We start from the raw sequence: 20,178 nt of genomic DNA, 5'->3' as shown, positions 1-20,178 counted from the left end.
ATTCCCCACTAGTCAATAAATATGGTCCTTTCATGTGCCAGGTACTGACCTCAGCAACACTCATCTCTCCAATTTCTTCCAATTTATAAAGTGTTTCTGGTTTCACATCCAGCTCCTACCCTTATTCCCCACAGTTCCAACTCTGGATTCTCTTAACCAATCTCATGACTTCAGTGATCATTATCTCTTCGCAACTAATTCCCAAATCTAGGTCCCCAGTTTATTTGAGGCTGGCTTCTCGGGATCTAGACTGTGCTTCATTCATCTCTCTCTTCCTGATGTCCATCACAGTGTTGGATGCTTAACCAATGTGTGCTTCTCTGAAATGAATTAAACTTCAACTTTATATTTCCAAATGCCTGAGGGACAGTTTGACCTGGATATTTTCCCAGTACCTCTAAATCAATATTCCTAAAAAGGAACCCATTATTTTTCCTCCCAAACCCGTTCTTCCTTCTGGGTTCCTTGCCTCTCATCACGGCACCACTAGTATCCAAGTCACCAACATCGCTTTCTCCTTCCAGTCACCTAACCTACCCATTCCCTCTGCCTCACCTTTGCTCAAACATTTGCCTTCTCTTGCTAGACTAATGCAACAGTGTCCTAAAGTCACCTGTCAATGATGCATCCTACAGAGCTATGCAAAATTAATGCTTCTCATTCTGTCACTCTTTATGAAATTCAGCTGGCTCCTTATTGTGTGCAGAATCAGATCTCAGCCTTTTTCCCAACCCATATAGCCCATTTCCAACTGGACCTCTTTTCCACTCTGATATTCCAGAAATCCTTAAGATTTTAGATCCCAAATCGGTTTCATTTTCTTTCAACTAAACCTTCTTCTGTATTTCCCATCTTGTTAAATTTATGCATCTCACTGGAAATCTAGCAGCTATTCCAGGGTCTTCCTTCCTCCTCCAACCTTAGGACAACCTATCATTTGATCACCCATCAATCCCATTGATCTTGTCCTCTCTTCATCTAATTTTACTCTTTGTTCTCCACCATGTGATCACTGCCTTACTAGGTACTTTAATATGTCCCACCTGTGTTTACTACCACAGCAGGTCCCCCTGCCTGCCATTCCACCGCCTTCCTGTCCAGGTGCCACATCACTGCTCTCATGTTCCCAGTTGGCAAGCATCATGCTTTGCTTTTGACTGAAACTCATCAGAAGTTCCCCGTGCCAAGCCCTGACTCCCCAGATGCGCTCCAGCTTGCATCTCTGTTCCCGTCTGCTCCACTTCTTCACAGCACCACCTGGGACTGCTCAGGGTTCCCTGATCGTACCTGTGCTCTTGGGCCAGGCTTAGAACATAGCTCTCCCAGTCTGAAACATCCATCATCCTCTGCCAACTTTCACTGGAAAATTCATCCCCATCCACTAGTCCCATCCAGTCCAGGGAGTTTTCTTCCACCCTGTCCAGCTTGCATGATGTGACTGACTTTCAGCCATTTTTAAAGCACTGTGCATGGTGCTATCACAGGGATTTTTGTGTTTAAATTCTCCCACCTCATATCAATCTCTTTAATTGTATTTCGTATGTTCCATGGGATACTTCTCATCACTGTATTCTAGCACTTTGAGCAAAACTTAGCAACAGAATATGTTTTGTGAAAGAAAAATCTGGCCCACATTTGGAGAAGCACCTGCTGATATGGAGGAATAGTAATATTATATAATCCACAGATTACTGCTATTTTTCTACATAAGGTTTGTTTTTTAATATGATTCTGTAAGACCAATATCACTAAATAATAGACCGTGTAATCACAGAAGTTCTCTGTGCTTCTTTGGCGTATTATTTCACAAAAGCCAACAACTGCAGCTAAAGACAACCTGCATTAAGGGCACACAACTGGGTCTTAGAAAGGTATTTAACATCTTTAAAGATGAGGTAAACTAACATGCTCTGTATAATTAATACATAGGGCAGATGAAGTGGAATTCTGGGGTAGAGAAGGAAGATATGATTTAAAACTTTAATTCCTACACTCTAAACAACTTGCTTGCCTCTTTATATGCTCAAATGTTTACTAGCACAGTATCTCTCAAATAGTACACAATTCATAAATGTATCTTAAATGAATGATTGCTGAATAACATCTCCAAAATTATTGCGAAGACTATCAGAACACAAATTGCCTAAGGCTGAAGTTATAACTGTCACTGTTTGTGATTTGAAATTCTATTCTAATGATATTTATGAAAAGCCACAATCTCACACCCAAGGATTCCAGGATAAATGGAACTATGTTTAAAACTGCAATGTTTCCAACAATTCATTTCTACAGTGCAATCTTCCTGGAGCAAGGTTTGTAGATTTTTCATTGTTAGTGATTACTCTAAGAAATGAACAACAGTTTTGAAAGTATTAGTTTTTAACAACTAATTTTCATTTGGAAGCTACAACCACAACTTTAATTTAACTACGAGGGCTTATGGGGATTAGCAAAAAATTCTGTACTTAAAAGTACATCAAAAGCGCTAGTATTTATTGCCTTCCAGCTTCAGGGTTTAGATGTGTGGTCCTTTTAAAAAACTATCTTAACAAGCTATGTCTCCATTAAAACTGGATTTTATAAACCCTGAGCAGGAGAATCCCCTCATTCTGTCTCTACATGGCATTGCGTTCAGATGTATCCACCTCCCTTTTTCCATGTTTCTCCATGACTGGGTCTGAACTCTCCTTGCTTTTTACTTGCTTCCCAATATGTCCCTCTCACAACCTTGAAACTAACTTGAACTTGTGTTTCAGAGTCTGCACCAACTCTCTCAGAGACCAGAACTTTGACAAGAAATTACAAGATGAAACTGGACCAATGGAGGAAAGAGAACAACTAACAGACTGCAATAATACTATGCATCACCACAGGAAGAGATGCAGCTTCAACTTGGGGTTTGTGAAAATAAATGATATGGAAAGAATGATTCAAGACTTCTTGGAAAAGATGTGAGAAAGTTTAACAAATTGACTTTCACATGTGCTTACAGTATTAGATAAGGTATAATAATATCCTTAATATGAATGATTTCACAAAATTAAATTTAAAAATTAGAGTGACATTCTATCTAATTTAAAAATTCCTACACTAATTTGAAATGCCTCTGCTTTTATGGGAATATTATTTAAACTGGAAATAAGAGTTGAGAATTTTCAATTCCTTTATCACTGTATTTAAACATAAGTTATCACTCATTTTGACCTCCCCAAGCTTCCAAATCATGTTCTATGAAAAAGTGCATTTCTCCATACACTCCCAACATATAAGAGGTTTAATAAATCTTCAAAATTATTTAGATAATAAGTAATAATAAAGATAATGTCTTTAAATGGTTGATGAAAAATATAATTGGAAAAATAGCTAGAAGGCAGGAAGAAATTGGACAATAGAACAAGTCTAGAATTTTAAGCCCAAAATTTTTGATAGGTTTATTCTGAAAGACCCAAAGAGAAAAGGGTCAAGTTCAATATCAGTGTGTATCCACCTGGAAAGAAACGGAATTTAACACCACCTGGAAGGAAGCTTGCTTTTGAACATTCATCTTGCTCTACCCTTAACTCCACTATGGGGATTAATATTTTTAAAGATACATGTTTAGCCAATTCTCTCCTCCCCTACTGGACTATAAATACCTAGTGCAAATTCAGTAACTATCTTTCGAATAACCAGGAAGCTCTTTGAAGGCAGGATCTTTGTCTCAGACATCCTAACACCAGACAGTTTCTTTGTAAATATTTGCTGAATAAATCTCATTTCAGTGTTACAGAATCCACTCAGCTCCCAGAGGACAGAATTACCACCAGGCATAGATGAAGATAGAAAGGGAGAGCAATGTTATTTTCAGTGGCTATTTTCTCTGTTTTCACCTTTGTAAATGAAATAGAAATTTCTCTGAATTAAACTTCTCTCCACATTAAACTTGTTCTTAAGACTGTATTTGACAGGGTTATTTTTAAAATACTGTTTATTAGTCTGACTTTATTGTTTCTGGTCTTATTTCTAAATTCTCTGCAGATGCCAAAGACCTGAGGATCAGTTTGCACCTCAACAGAATGGTTATATACAAGTGTGTACCTGCACCTTAGGTGCTTTTATTCAGTGAACCAATTTCTATAAGGCTTATCATATACAAAACATGGATAAAAGGTATAGGACAGACTACTTTTAAGTGATTTTTTCATGCCATCCTAATAAACACTCATTAAAGTACAAAATAATACAACCCAAAGTAAAGTCCCTGCTAGAATATCTATTCTGAGATGTAGATGTGTTATATTCACCCATTATTATGAAACTCAATGAGACACTTTGAAAGTCATGTCTTTTCTTATAAAACAACAAAAACAAAATAATCCAGTCTGGGGACATTCTTGGGGATGCTTTAGCATCTGCAACACAGCAGGCAGACAGTACTATGGGAGGCAGGAGCTGGGAGGGAGGGCCAGGCATTTGACTACAGTAGTTACTAGATCAGTCAAATTTGATTTTGATTCCCATTTGGCCCGCAATAATGTCATTTCTTAAATAAACTGCTTCACTCAAAAGATCCTTCAAAATATTAAGAAGTGTTGACATCTGGAGATGAAAGTCTATTTTTCTTCCTAAACCTTTTTAAAGTGAAGACCTATAAAAAATGCCAGTCCTAATTCCCTCAAGACTTTTTATTCACTATTCATGAGCAGCTGCTGCCTGAATGTAAGAGAGGACATTTTCCTGAGCCAATCCAAATTCCAGGTACCCCCAAAATTGCAAACTGTTGCTGTAAAATGTTCTAAGTACTTATTTTTATCTAAATAAAAAAATTGGAGAGGAATATGTAGGGGAAAGAAACTTCTCAATAGCCAAGAGTATATACCCAAAGGGTATTTAAATTGACAAACCTGTTTCCAATGAGCCAGCCACTCAACCACACTGGCTGTGTTCACCCAGGAAGAAAAATCAGCCCTCAACATGGGCATGAAGGCCAAGTGCACAATATGGAAAATTCCATATTTATATCCCCATTCAAATGGTTTGTTATGTCATCAGAGTGTGTGTGGAAAACTGTTACGTTTGAACACGGGGTCTCTTCTTGTTCTGATCTTCTAATGCTATGTGCATCTGTACGTAGGCAGAGCAGCCCACGGGGGACTTTGGGGAAGAAGGGATATAGACACTGCAGCGAGAGAATAGGGACAGAACTTGATCCCATCTCAGCCTTGCCACTGTCTTCACTCCCCTCCTGCTCCCTCCTAATACTGCCGATTCTCACCCTGAAGCCTGATAGGAAAGGAAAAGGGAAGGGATGTATATACTGAATGATGTCCTGGTGTTTTAATCCTTCAGTCCATTCCCTGGTCACTGCTCTAATGGAGGGATTTGTCCTCTGGGAGAGTAATGATGAAGTGACAATAATAATGACATACATGGTGCAGATATTCTGACACTGCGCTGGGAAGTGACAGGAAGGACCATCCTCTGTGACTTCAGAGTAGTAGGAAGGAGCATCGTCCCAATTCAGGGAGAGCATTTCAGTGGTCCTGCTACTGTCTTGTTTGGGGGATGTGCAGAGACCAGAAGTGGCAGCTACTTGGTGGGGGCCCTCAGACTACTGACCTTGGATATGACAGATACGGAAGGTATTAAGGATGAGGAAGAGTCACAATGACAACATTCAACACTGACTATAGTCAGTGAAATTGGCTATAACCATCATAGCCTGGAAGCATGCTCGGAACATAACCTTGGGTGGTAGACTGGAAATGGAAGAAATAGGCAGACATAAAACTCAAGAGAGAAGCAGTCTTCAGGACCGATTTGACTTGAAGATAGGAGTAACAGAGAAGGAGATGTTTCTGCCTTTTTTAAACTGCTTGCTTAAAAAAAATATGACACCATTTACAATATTTGGACAATATATTATTTTTAGAGGACAGAGGTTCTTTTCTGATTCACTGACTTTTTAAGGTGCTAGTAAAACCTGCTGATGGGTCTGACCATCAGGGCACAGAAAGATCTATCTAGCACTCTAGAGGAGCAATGGGCCAGACCTACACATCAAGATAAAAACTAAAACACAGTCTGACTGGGGAGAATGCAGAATGTGAAGATAATTAAAACAACCTCGTGAAAGTTACACAAAATGGACAAAAGAAAAGTAGTAAGGGTCATAAAAAGAGATGTGAGGGATGTGGGAGAAAGTAGAATACTTCAGTGCTTTAGAGACACTACATGCATTCAACATCTGTTGTTGCAAACAGTACATTTCAGATCTTGTACTAGGTACTGGAGATAAAGTGGTGGCCAGGGTCCCATAGCTGAGCTCTCATGGAGCTCAGAGTCACTCAAGGAATGTTGGTGGACTGCATGAAGCATCACAGTGAGTTCAGGAGGATGTGACAGAAAGCCATCAGGACTTAACAGCTAAGTGAAAAATAACTGGGTGATTATATACCTAAGGATGATAAATTGTAGCAATAGGTGCTTTTAGATCACCTGAAAATATTGCTAAGAATGGTAGATAAACACTGATATCTTTTCCTCTCCTTCACCTTTTTCTCTTAGTCATTCATGCTCTCTGGTTTGTTCACATTCTCTCTCTCTCTCTCTCTCTCTCTCTCTCTCTCTCTCTCTCACACACACACACACACACACTTACTTCAATCTGCTTGAAATAGCCCCTAAGGAGGGACACTATTAAGTAAACAAGCACACTCTGCTATGAAATATTGAAAAGCAATATTATCTACATGTTCTGGAAAAAAACAGTGAAGACAGGGAAAACAAATGAAAGGACAAAAAGGAGTAAGAAGGACCATATATTTTAAGTCCAGAAATATATCTTTGAAAGAATCAGTTACTATCTGGTCTGCAAATCTGCAGAAATATTGCACACATATTTTATATTGTATGGATCATTAATTTCCAAAACATCTATAGACTTATTTTGTGAAAGAGGACAAAATCAGTGACCAGAAAAAAGTGCAGAGTGGGAAGAGTGGGGGGGCATCACTGAATTTTAACACTGCATCATATTTGTTTAATATTCCTTTACATTCATATGACAAAGAAAATAGACTAATGCCTTGTACATGAAAACCCCTCCCAGAGCTCAGAATAAATGAATTTTTCAATATTACTTTAATGGAATTACTAATTTGATTTTGCTTTAATCTTAATAAACACAAAACTGAAGCAGAAGTTACAACGCACTCATAAGAAACAATTCAAAGTTGAAGAGATTTCTCACACCACCAAAATATACATTTCCTCCCCGCTGTTAGTCGTAGATTACATCACATAGCATCTGCCAGCCCTAAGTTAGAAGGCACAAATTAAGGACACCAATGAATAATTTTGTAGGATTTTTTTTCCCTCTGACCTTATTTCTGATTCTCTTTCAAATGTACAGCTGAATTATCATCTCCATCTCCCCACTGGTAGCAGGATTATGTTTGATTGTATAGCAGGGAAGCAAAATAATGGTAGAAGACAATGAAATGGAAATTATATTCTGGACAGGCCTTGGGTTCCACACAGAAGCTGGTAGGAGGCAGGTTAAGTCTGATCACTCCCATAAGTAAAGTGTCTCCTCTCATATGGACTCTAACTTGTTCATTTCCAGTACTGGCAGCACCAACATATTGACTACGGTAACTTCAGAGTGGTGCTCCTAAGCCTATTCGGTGGTTTTCCTTGTTGAAGAAATAGCAAAGAATGAACTCTTAGCTATATTACAATATTTTTGTGACGTAACTAGACTCTGCTGCCACCCTTTCTGACATTTCCCCACTACGTTTTGATTCAGTGGTTTTCTCCTTTGCCTTTCAGCCAACCATTTTTCAACATTCTGACACCAACTCAGGTCACAGAATACACACACACACATACACACATCTAATGCCTGATTTCTCCTCATCTTCATACATTTCTCAGTTACATCCTTCAGTTCATTTTTGTTTAAGTCCAATTAAGTCAACTTGTAATCCTCCATCCTAGAGTTCTATGTTCAAGGGAAAATCATCATGTACCACTATTGGAGAGGGAACGAGAAGTTGATTTTAATCAACACTAAAGAGAGAGTTCAAGCCTTTAAAAATGATAATCACCCTTTCTTGTCCCAGGTGAGTTAAGACTATAAATCTGAGCACTCATAACCAAAGTACTAAACTACATGTTTGGTTAAAATAATACAGAATACGTATTTGGGGAGTCAATCTCTAGTAACTTGAAAACAATAAGAATAAAAATAATCTTATGAACTATTTCGTTAATGTTATCATGACAATAAACTCCAAAAACTTAGTGAATACAATAAAAGAAACAAGTTTCAAATCCATTCCAGCCACAGAATTCCTTACTTTCAGCTGCATGTAAGCCAAGATGGAATCAGCATCCTTCTATTCTCCAAATAATGAACACATGCTCACTCTAGAGATGGTACTTTTCTTCTATTATTATTTTAATTGTATCATATTCCCCAGATGTGATTTCATCTTTGTTTCTCCTTTGTAGAGATTCTGGCCACCTCTGGCACTGTAAAGACTGGACATGCTGATTCAATCCCCATCTGGCAGATTAAAGACAAGGTACAGCCAAAAAGCTGTTATCACTGACGAGGCAAACAACACAAGCCACCCAGCTCCTGAGACTATGCGTCCCTGTCCCTGCAGTGTGCCCTAGCTTTGAGTCCCTACTGCCACCTCATGTAGGAGTGTGTCCCCAAAAGGACAGGGGCTCTCTGCCCTATACATATTATAAAGAACTGCAAAGACAGAGATCCTGTGACCCCAAAACTACTCAGTCCTCTACACCCAAAATGCCATTCTGAAAAAATTCAATCTTAAAGATTATAAGCATCCCTCCAAAACATATATTTCAGATATTCTTAGTTCTGGATAAGCAGGAAGCTACTGCCACAAGTGACACCAGCACTAAGCACCATTACAGATAATTTGGGGTTTTAAAGGTGATGGTGAGCTTATTTTTCCCTGTCCATCAAGCACCAAGACTTCCCTTTAAAATTTCTTACTCAAATAAGACTAACTGTATTCCAGATTCCCATGATCTTAAGGAGAGAAGAAAAGAGAAAGAGGGTGTTCGTTTCTCAAGTCCATAAATTCCAGGGATACACTCAGGAGTTGTAGTGACTCCATTTCCTTCAGCACTGAAAAGGTAGAATGTATAAACGCCTCCTACCGCACAACTTTACAGCCCTCAAGGCCAGGTTTTTCCATCCTGTTAACCCAAACTACACTGTAGCCACGTGTGACCCCTTAGCTTATATAATCTGAGAAACGTCCAGCTGTTTATCACCCGCAGGTTCTCCAACACCACCTTCATCCTATTTATGGCTCCTCTAAAAAACTCTGTAAACATCAAAGCCACCTCAAAACAAATCAATGCAACCCAAGACTCTCTGTGGGAGGGCACAGTCCCCTCTTTTGCCATGGGTCCCACTAAACTCAGAGGACACTCCCTTGCCTGCTTTCGCAGAAAGCACGTTTCTCTGAAAGCCAAGCTCCTTGCACCGTGCCCAGTACCTTTCCAAGGCTGTAGTGTATATAAATTATTTCCAAGTGTCAGAGGACCATTTTCTCTGAACATACTAAACTGAAGCTAGCAATAAAACAAGACAGACGCTCCTGCAGAAGAATCTGACATGGGCAAGATTACGCTTGTATATTACCAGGGGACGAAGATAGAGTTTTAATGAAGAAATGTTTGGGAGCCTCAAGGAAAAGTGGGAAAGAGGATCAACACTGTTTCAGCTCATTTATCTCCAGGTGTTTGGGGAAGGCAGCGTGCGGTAGCAAGACCTCCGGCAAAAGCATAAACAACCTCGGAAATTTTCAGAGAAGGCAAAAGTACCCACAGGATCGCAGGGGACCCTGCCACGGCGAGTTTCAAACACACTTCAAACATCTTTTCTTCCCCGACCTGATTCTTTGCATGCACCCCCCTCCCCTTGGCACCCCCATTCCCGCCGCTCCCACCTCCCCTTCCCAGTCCCGCCTGGGTGGCTGTCTCTCATGCAGCGAAGGCAACAAGCGTCCCCCCGCCCCCAACCAAGGAAAGGGCAGCCCCGTCTCAGCTCGCGGGGGAAGGAGGTGGAAGCCGGGCGCCCGCTCGCATGCTTATTGCATCCTACCGCCTGTGGAGCTCGCCTCCTCCAGCTGAGCCGAGATGCTTTCCACCCTCCTCACATTCATCTTTGGGGACGCAGGCTGCGAGAGCGAGTCTCGGGAGTCAACCGGTCCGGGCGTCTGTCGCTGCGTTTGGCACCAGAGCGCACCGCCGCTTGGTCCTGGGCGTCCGTGGCGCTAGGAGCTGGAGAGTCGGCGGCGGCGGCGGCAGGCAGGGCGCGGAGCCGGCTGCAGGTGCGGCGGAGGCCGGCGGGGGGCGCCGGGGGCGCTGCGCGGCGCTGGGCGGCGGGGTGCGCGGGCGGCTGGAGAGCGGTGCGCTGCGCCGCCAGCGGGAGTGAAGTCTTCCTCTCCCCTCGCCCGCTCCGGCGCTGCCTCGGCCACCTGCTGCCCAGTCACGGGGTGGGGGGTCGTGGGGTTCCTCGGCGTGGTACCTCCGATGACAGAGCAGATGGACCCTAAAACACCCGAGGGGCTTCAGGCTGGGCAGGGCCCCTTGCGAGAGTTGCCACTCAGTATTCAGCGGGAGCGTCCAGGGTTCCTTCTTGTGGCGCTGAGCGCCTGGCTCTTGGGAGGGGCTCCCCTGCTCCTTGCTGCTCCATTCCCCAGGGGTTCCGACTCCAAGCGGACCCCGTGCAGTGCAGTACAAAGTTAGACCGAGTTCGAAGGACACCAGAAGGGAAGCGCAAGGAGATGTCCTTCTCCAGCACTGGGCAGAGCGCCAGGAACTCCTAGACGGGAAACTCTCCCAGTTGAAGCTAAACCAGTCGTGCGACCTGGCTAGGTGTTGGGAAACTGCTTCTAGACACCAGGTTGAGCAGGTGAGGGCCAACGTGAAGAACTCCACCTTGGAGAGGGACTCAAGCAGACTGAGACAAGTTCTGGTAGGAAAAGGTTTTATTACGCTAAAGACCCCCACCTCCCAGGACCATTCAAAACCCAGGGTCATTTGCCTTAAATAAAACAAGGCCAGGAATAGTTGGGATGGCAAAGACAAACCAGTAGTGGCCATGGTTACTATTTGAGAACTGAAAATTAAAATGCAGACTTCTGTGTCCCCAGGAATTAAGTGTATGAAGGCTCTTTTGAAAAGAAAGGTCAAGTTGACCAGTTCTCTGGGCAAACAGAATTAAAATTCCCTCCCACTCTCAGCTGCAGGGTCAATTGGTCCTGACATGGGTGGAAGTAATTTCCAAGTGTTTGTAAAACCATTCACTCCTGGGGCCACCTGGTTATACATACGATTATGAAATCTTGCCCCTTTCTCCAAGTAGATTTCAGCTGACATCCGCTTACCCGTCACTTTACCCCTAATTCCATAAGTGACTCACTTGTTCTTTTGAGCTTGCAGCATGTGTTCTACATTTTCCGGGATACCTCCTGCTCTCCTATTAGTTCAGGTTAAGGGAACAGGTATGGACATCATCACTGCCTGGATTCAAATCCTAGTTTTACTAATTAGTCATTCCACTTGGTGTCAATTATTGACAGCTGTAAATAGTACCCACTTACTGTTTTTTTGTGAAGATTTTAAAGAAATCAATAGATGCCAAGGTCTTAGGTCAATGCCTGGCACACAATAATCATGTAAGTATAAGCTACTCTAATATTTGAAGTTGAGAACAATACTGTATTGACACAGTAATTAGCATGATTCCATGCACATAGTTGGTCCTTGCTGAACACTTCTTTCATTGTTCAACAAATATCTAGTAATTACTAAGCACTAGGTGCAATTATAGGCATTGGGATACCACAGTGTGCAAAACAAAGCCCCCTGGCTACTGGCTTGCCTTCTAGAGTACAGGAGGGATTGACAATCAAGAAATCAGGTCTGATCTTCTGGGGAAGGCTCTCTTCTATGCAGAGGACTCAGGAAGGACTCACGAAAGCAACACTTCAACATCATCCTGATGACACTAAAGGAGCCGTGCACAGATATTTCAAGGAACAAAGAACTTCTGGGGAGAGAGAACAACAAGAGCAGGCACAAGGGTGGCCTGTTTTTGGAGCGGTGGGGAGTATAGCTGGAATACAGAAGAGGGAGGATTGGATCACATACTGTCTAAACATTTATTGAATTGACTCTACTTTTGTAGCCAGTTTTCCACACCGGCAAGATTCCCCTTAACACTTCTCCTCTCTGTCCATTCTATCAGATTTTACCATCTCATTCTGAGTCATATACCACCCCTCCCTCTCCTGGATGATTTCCCTAGCAAAATTCCAACTTTCTGGTCAACTACTTCTTTCTCAAATCTGCAGCAAGTGTTTTCAGAAACTATTCTCAGGACTTTTACTCTGCAAATGACCACTGACACCTGTCCAGCCCTAAATTCTACTACTTTCTATCCAGTGACTTCTAAAGCGACCTCCATTTAAGGATTTGGGCCCAGCATCCTGAAATGTTCACTACTTCTGAGGGTAAATAACAACATCTCTCAGTTATCTCACTCTAAATGGTAAAAAGCAGCAGTTACTACTTCAGTTACCTGTTGGGACAGTTCAAATGAGGCAACATCTGTAAAATGTTTAAAATGGTTCCTGATAACAGGGCATGGTGGCACAGGTCTACAATTCAAGCAACTCAGGAGGCTGAGGCAGGTGGATCACAAGTTCAAAGCCAGCTTCAGCAACTTAGTGAGATTCTGTATCAAAATTAAACATATAAAGAGCTCTGTGGATAAGTGTCCCTAGGGTCAATCCTTGGTACAAAAAAAAAAAAGTTCCTGGTACATAGGGTACATAGTAAGTGCTCAGTTCAGAAGAGTCAGTATCAGCACAGCTAGCTATCATGATCATCATCACATTTTATCATGATGAACTCAAAGAAGAAAAGGCACCACTGTGTTCTGAGACAGGTCCACCTAGCTTTGCTTCATAATGTGGAAAGTAATATACAACTCCTTTTCCATCTACAAGATATGCAGAGCATTTGTTTGGGTCAAGCCACTTCCCATTTCTTGTCTATTTTGGTCTTACTATTCATTTATCCTCAGACCAGTTGTAAAGAAGGCAACAATATCATGTAAAGTGGACATTGTGCTAGAAAAGATGGTAATATATTATTTCCAAAATACTTTGGAATCTTGACCTCTATGTCATGTTAAGAACTCTTTATGTGACATTGCCAAATATTACAAGGAAAGCCATCTTTTTTTGTTGCCACTCTTATTGTCATGTCTGATATTAGGACTGAAGGTGCAGGGTGACTCTGCCTAGCTTGTTCCATCTCTCTGTTGACTCTTCAGATATCCCCATCAGAAGAGATTTATAGACCTCAACATTTGTGCCAGCCCTTTGCTCCTCCCCTGAAGTTGCAGCAACCATACTCCCTCTTCCCAGCTCCCCAGGGCACCCATGCACAACGATTCCAATTTTCTATGACTAACCCTAGATTACACTTCACATAAATGCATATTGTTGCCTCGAGAAACCTCATAAAAACTCAGGTACAGAAATAGTAAACTCATCACGTGCCAGCCATTAAATTTCAGAGTTTATGAACATTATTTCATTTAATCTTTAGTTACAAGGTAAGCACTGCTATTATCCCTATTTAATGAGTGAAAAGATTAAGGCTTACAGAAGTGAACTGGTTTGTCCATTTTATACCAATAGTGATGAGTATCTCTGGGATTTGAGCCCAGCAGTCTGACTCAAGAGCCCCCATACTTAATTACTACACCCTGGCCCAAGATTTAGATGCTCTGGACTCTAGCATTGCCCAGATCTATGTTTTCCAGAAAGTCACCAATCATTTCTAAGCTTCAGTTCCTCTTCTGTTAAAAGGGGAATTTCTGTTTCACAAGGTCATTTTCAGGGTAGGGTAATGAAAGTGAAATCTGTATATAAACCAGGGAATGTTGTCGAAGCACTCAGAATTACTTTTTTTATTGTCCTGATCTTTTATTACCTATTACTTTATGGTCTTTCTGAAAACCCCTTACATTTCAGCACAATTCTCCTTTGTTCACCAGGACTTAAATAATAATAGCAAAACTTCTAGTATTTAATATTGATTGAGTGCTTATTAAGTACCCTGCACTGTGTTGAAAATTCTACATCATTATATCACTTAATACTAAGAAAAATCACTTGATAGAGCTATTTTTACCCTGATTTTAAAATGAGACTGAGATTCAGAGAAGTTAAGTGGTCCAAGGTCAGTCATTTGTGAAGAGGTACAGCTGAAATTAGAACCTACAATTATCTGATGACAAAACAGAAGCTGTCATGTGCTTCCTGGTAGTTCTGAAACTTTATCACATGAGTAGTTGGTTTAACATCTGCTCTAGCCACCATGATGGATTCACTGAGTTTTAAGAAGAGGTCTTAGAATCTAACTTTTTACATTAATGGACTATATCTTTTAAAGAAGATTTAGGTTTTCAGAAAAACTGAGCAGAAAATGTGTAGAGGTCCCATGTATCTCCTTTCCATCAACAACCCTCCATTTTCCCATTAAGGTCTTGCATTCATGTGAAGCATTTGTTAAAATTGGTAATTTATGGGCTAAGAACACATTGCTTTCTCAAGTCCATAGTTTGGACTCATATGAGAAATAGAAATGCATCTGTCTGCAAGACAGGACAAGATCCCTCACCAGAATCAGAACCTCCTGTCACTTTGATCTTGGACTTCCAGCCTCTAGAACTATAAGAAAATTAATTTCTGGTGTTTAAACCATACAGCCTTGATGTATTGTTATGGTAGCCCAAGCCCACTAACATGCCCCAAGAACATATTGGCAATCACTACTCTGCACCAGAAGTAAGAAAGCCTGGTCTGTGGCCCAGCTGCCTGTGTCACTTGGCAGCTTGTAAAGAATCAGGATCTGGGCCCCCATCAAATTTCCTGGATCAGTAGCCTCATTTTAACACGTGGTTCCAGGTATGCAGATGAAAATGTGAGACTCTCTGCTCAATAAGTGTTTACCTCTGCCACATGGAGCTCACTGGGCATGAGAGGAGGCCGGTGTTGTAATCACAGTCGATTCATTGTACTCTACCCTAGTGAGACAAACCTGCTTCCCTCTGTGTCATGTCTACTTAAATGGATAGAACTGTTGTTTCCCTAAGCTCCAGGCAGCAAATATCCATAACTTTTATCTTTGCCTACATCTGCACATTTCTTGGTGCTTCTCAATTACAATATGATATTAATCAGGCAAAATCATGTAGTTTGAGATCCTCACAATAATGAGGTAAACTTTTTAGGGCAGCAAAGTTTAACTCTGATCTTTCTGCAGGACTTTATATTTAGAACCTGATTTGATCTTTGCAACTCTGAAAGGTAGACAGGTCAGATTTTATTATCCCCATTGTGTGGATGGAAAAACTAAAGTCCATAGAGATTGTGACTTACATGAATTTTCATGAGGCACATGAGATGCAACCAGGTCACAAACCTTCATCATCTGACATCTTTCAGCACTTGGTTTTTGCCAAGTTTATATAAGCTGGAATACTGCCAAATGAACTGTAATTCTCTAAGCACCAAAATTCAGACTTGGCTTGTGACTTCGTCTTGCAGGATAAGTCCATATTAAAAATGTAAAGTTATTATCTCACTTAGCTGCATTTCCCTGACTTGTGGACTTTAGGAAATCCACTGGCTACATTTTCTATGTGGCAGGAAAGGTGATTAGGGGATTTGCTTTGGAATGGAGAGTTAGTTTAACTAGCAAGGGAGCTTGGCAAAAACTTAAAGTTAATATCACTAATGAAGTTAATGTTGAAAAGGTTTTACCTAGATTTCATCTCTGGGTTCTATATTTGAACCATATGTTCTAATTGGTAGACAGGTTCATTAAATTCCAAATCACTTTATACCTTTTATCCTTGTATTTTCTTTAATTGTTCATTGTGCTTCATGAAGGTTAAAAATAGATCTTCAGGCAGAATCTGCCAGTTTATTAACAATTTGAATGAAACTGTCCAAAAATCATTTCACTGTAACTAAAATGAATCTGTTTCTAGAATATTAAGCAAAAATTGAACATAGCTGAAAACTATTTTAATCACTTGTTTTCTTTATCTGATACAAAGAGATTTTTTAAAAATGCATTTCTTTATCTTCAAGTTATTCAAAGTACTATCTTAAATTGCTGTTAAGAGTTACTTATTTTGATGTGTTTAAAATTTTTCATTAGATTAGCATGTTGGGGAAAAGGTATTGTTTAAAATATATTGTTTGGTTTGGTGTTTTGTTTGCATTTTTGTTTTTTTCAGTACTGAAGATTGAGCCTAGAGCCTGTGCCTATTAGGCAAGTGCTCTACCATGGAACAATATCCTCAGGCCACACTTACAGTTCTTTATAAAAATTAGAATTATAGTAGGGAGCAGAGAATCAATTTCTTCAGATTAAGTTTTAAAAACTGACCAAGTCTGATCTTGGATAATGCAAAACTATATTTAACAATCTGTCAGAATTGAATAGTGATACTGCTGAATATATACTTTTCCAAATAGATGAAGAAATTGATGTTTGAATTCAGGTATTGGAAAACAACCTATCAATAAATAAATAAAACAGAGGGAAAAAGAATACCGAGATTTAACATCTCAATGCTATTGACTTTTTAAAAAATATATTTTAGTGGTAGATGAACACAACACCTTTATTTCATTTATTTGTTTTTTTATGTGGTACTGAGGATTGAACCCAGTGCTTCACCTGTGCTAGGCAAGTGCTCTACCACTGATCTACAACCCCAGCCCTCCATTGGCTTTTAAAAGTACATAATCGTTTAGATGAGTGATATTAACAGATGGTATCAAACAATGGAAACTTCTGTTGGGATGGTAAGTGCTTATAGAACAAATATTTTTGGATATGGGAGAATTTGGGAAATGCAATGAAAGATACTATTGTACTCAGATTCAGGCTTAGTTGTTAGTGAGAATTCAGGGATGGTGGTAGAAGGAGATGAAGCTAAGATCATACTGTGCAGGGACTCCTGGGTAACAAGGTTGTCTGCCACAGTGACCATCATTTATATTTTATTTCATTTAGCAATATTTGATAAGTATCTAAGTTTAACCACAGTGATTTGAACAGCTATCAAATTATTCTCTTCCACTCATGGATAAATAAGCACAGTTTAGTCAAACAAAATAAATTATTATGAAAGACCTTTTCATTTCCCCTTAGGATCAGAAATGAGGGATAAACAAAACAACATGACTGCATAAGTAGCCGTGGAGTACATTAGGAAAGTGTTGGTAATAGATTAACTTTTACAGTATCAACTCAAGCATTCTCGGTAGCTGAAAGCTAGGACAATAAAATGATACAGAGGTGTCCTACTGATGGAAATGCACACGAGGCACCTTTGCTAATCTCTGAACCTTGACTGCTTCATCTACAGTAGGGGCTATGCTTAGTCAGTGAAATCCCAAGAATCTTCGATCATTCATTCAACACATACCAAGGCAGTAACTGTGCAAGGAGGACATAATGGAGAAGACAGAATGCCTGCCTTCAAGGAGGCGGCAGTCGTGTGCCATCCACAGTACTAAGAAGGCAGTAGGAAGAATGAATGCTTGCGTAACACTCACTACACACCTGCAGGTGTTCACTTAACTAATCCTGATGGCACCATTAGAGGGTCCATCAGTTATTTTTGCCATAGAAGAAACCTCCCCTACATTTAGTGGCTTAACATAACAATCATTTGTTTAGCTCATGATGTTGTGGTTGCCAATTTAGGTTGTGCTCAGCTGGGCTCACTCATGCATCTGTAGTCAGCTGGCAACAATACAGTCATCTGGCATGTCCTGCAGGTGGTTTGAGTAATGAGGACAACCAGACCATGTCTCCCTCATCAACCATCAGACTGGACTGTTCTTCAATTGATGATGGCTACAGAGTTCTTAAGAGCAGCGAGATAGTGTGGGTACCTAGTAAGACACTTTTAAGTTCCTACTTAGGACACATTTCCTACTGCCCCATTGGCCAGAACAAGCCACAGGCCAGTTCAGACTCCACAGAGGAAAAAGAGCCTAATTAATGGTGGAAATTATGAAGTTATATATGCAAGAGAGCATGCCATGGTCCAAAGTTTGTGTCCCACCAAAATTAATGAATTTTGAATGAGATTAGTTCCTTTATATAAGAGACTCCAGGGAACTCTCATGAATGAGATTAGATCCCTTTGGTAAGAGACTCCAGAAAACCAGCTCATCCCTTCAGTCATGTAAGGACAAATTGAGAGACACTAAGAGCTATGGAATAGGTCCTCAGCACACACTAAATATACTACTGCCTTGATCTTGGACTTCTCAAGTCTCCAAAATGGTGAAAAATAAATTTCTGTTTTTTATAAGTCATGTAGTTTATTGTACTTTATTATAGCAACTCAAATGAACTAAGAAAGACAAAGAGAAGAATTTGTTGCCTTTTATTCAGTGTACTCTAGAGAGGTACTATTAATATCTTTGTGAGGCACAGAGAGGTTAAAAGACTGCCCCAGCCTACTGAGCTAGTAAGTGACAGAACCAAGATTCAAACCAGACCATCTGACTCCATAGCCAATAAGTTTATTCACTACACTACATTACAGATGTCACACAGGGCTGATCGGTGTGCTGTGGAAAGACTTAGGAAGTTACCTAACATAATCCTGGGTATTAGGGAATCTTTCATGGATGAAATAATGTCAAGTCCAAATCCTAATGGATAAGGATGAATCACCCACCTAGACAGAAGGTCAAGCCAGGAGCATTGCTTGTACAAGAGACCCACATAGGCTAATACTGGAGGTAAGAAAGTGTATGGTGCATTCAGAGAGCAGCAAGTCATTCCTTGAGTTGGAGCCTTAGGAGCTGAGTTCTCTGATGAGGTAGAATTTGGCCAGACTTGGAAGGTTTTAAACCAAGCCATAGGGTTAGGCTTTGATCTGAGACATTAGCAGTCTGTTGAAAGATTTTAGCCCAGGGAATAACAAGTTCAGATTTAGGCTTTATAGTCACCACTCTGGTAGTCATGCAAAGAAAGGAATAGAATCAGGCAACACCATAAGAGACTATCATTCTCAAGGGTCTTGAGGTGACCAAACAATATGCATAGCCTGAGCTAAGGTAGAGGTGGTGAGGATGAACACACACACACATGCACACAGACTGGAAAGATGTTTAGAGGACATGATGACTAGTAACTATGATGATGGACCAGGATGATGTCCAGGTTTTGGTTCAGATGCTGCTCTGAGCCAGGGAGTTGACAGGATAAGACATTTCGGAGAAGGAAGTGATATATTCGTGTGTGCATGTAGAAACAAATACATCCAACTGTGAGGTGGAAACAAGCCTGGGGTTCCACAAGCCTGGTTGGAGAAATAGATAAGAAAGTCACCAGTATAAGAGAAAGATTTTCCAGGGAGAATTATGGAATAAAAGTAATGATATATTGCATTCATCAGTCATTTGTTCTGCACTAGGAATGATTTTAAAACGTTACACTATTTAACTAATGAATTTCCACAACAATCCTGTGAGGTAAAACTGCTATTATACTCATTTCACAGATAAGAGAATTAAGGCACACAGCTACAAGCAGTAGAGCCAGCATCCAAACCTGGGCAATCTGTCTCCACAGCCTATGCTGCCCTGCTCCTCTGTGTCTAATTAGGGAAGATTCTAGTGAAGGAGACCGTGCCATACAAACACCCTGGTGCACACAGTAAACAAGGTACAGAAATCCAATCTTTGAAAAATGCAGGTTCATGGTAAATGTCTGGTGGTATCATTGTGAAGTAACCTGGAAAAACTGTCTTGATTATTATGTAAAATCATAAAAGGCAAATTATTAAAGAGTACAAATTACATTATAACAACTGATTACATACTAAGCTGAAAATGTCCCAAATAATCACAGGTGTGAAGGGCGCACTTTCCAATCCAACACACCCCACCAATCATTCACATAGAAAATAATCAGCTTAGTATTTGCTCCATTGAGGAACCAGGACTGGACATAGGATTGGATTTTCAAATAAATTTTGTCAGGATTCTGGCTAGCCCTGTGCCATGGAAACCAGGAAAAGATAAC

At 40.5% G+C, this 20,178-nt stretch overlaps 1 protein-coding gene across 2 annotated transcripts in view; it reads right to left on the bottom strand.

The window, feature by feature from the left end:
* Positions 1-10,382, bottom strand: part of Kcnip4 (potassium voltage-gated channel interacting protein 4) — a 1,093,862-nt gene extending 1,083,480 nt beyond the window's left edge. The window contains exon 1 of one of the 2 annotated variants that reach the window (XM_047565628.1): positions 10,133-10,382. In XM_047565628.1, coding sequence (XP_047421584.1) covers positions 10,133-10,193 — 61 coding nt within the window. In that variant the 5' untranslated portion in view covers positions 10,194-10,382. The remainder of the gene's footprint in view (positions 1-10,132) is intronic. The other variant, XM_047565623.1, reaches the window with a different exon arrangement.
* Positions 10,383-20,178: the final 9,796 nt, after the last annotated feature.

This window comes from Sciurus carolinensis, chromosome 10, assembly GCF_902686445.1.
Source record: "Sciurus carolinensis chromosome 10, mSciCar1.2, whole genome shotgun sequence".
Taxonomy (NCBI): domain Eukaryota; kingdom Metazoa; phylum Chordata; class Mammalia; order Rodentia; family Sciuridae; genus Sciurus; species Sciurus carolinensis.
The sequence above is the reverse complement of the archived record's forward strand: the minus strand, read 5'-3'. Positions and strand labels throughout refer to the sequence as shown.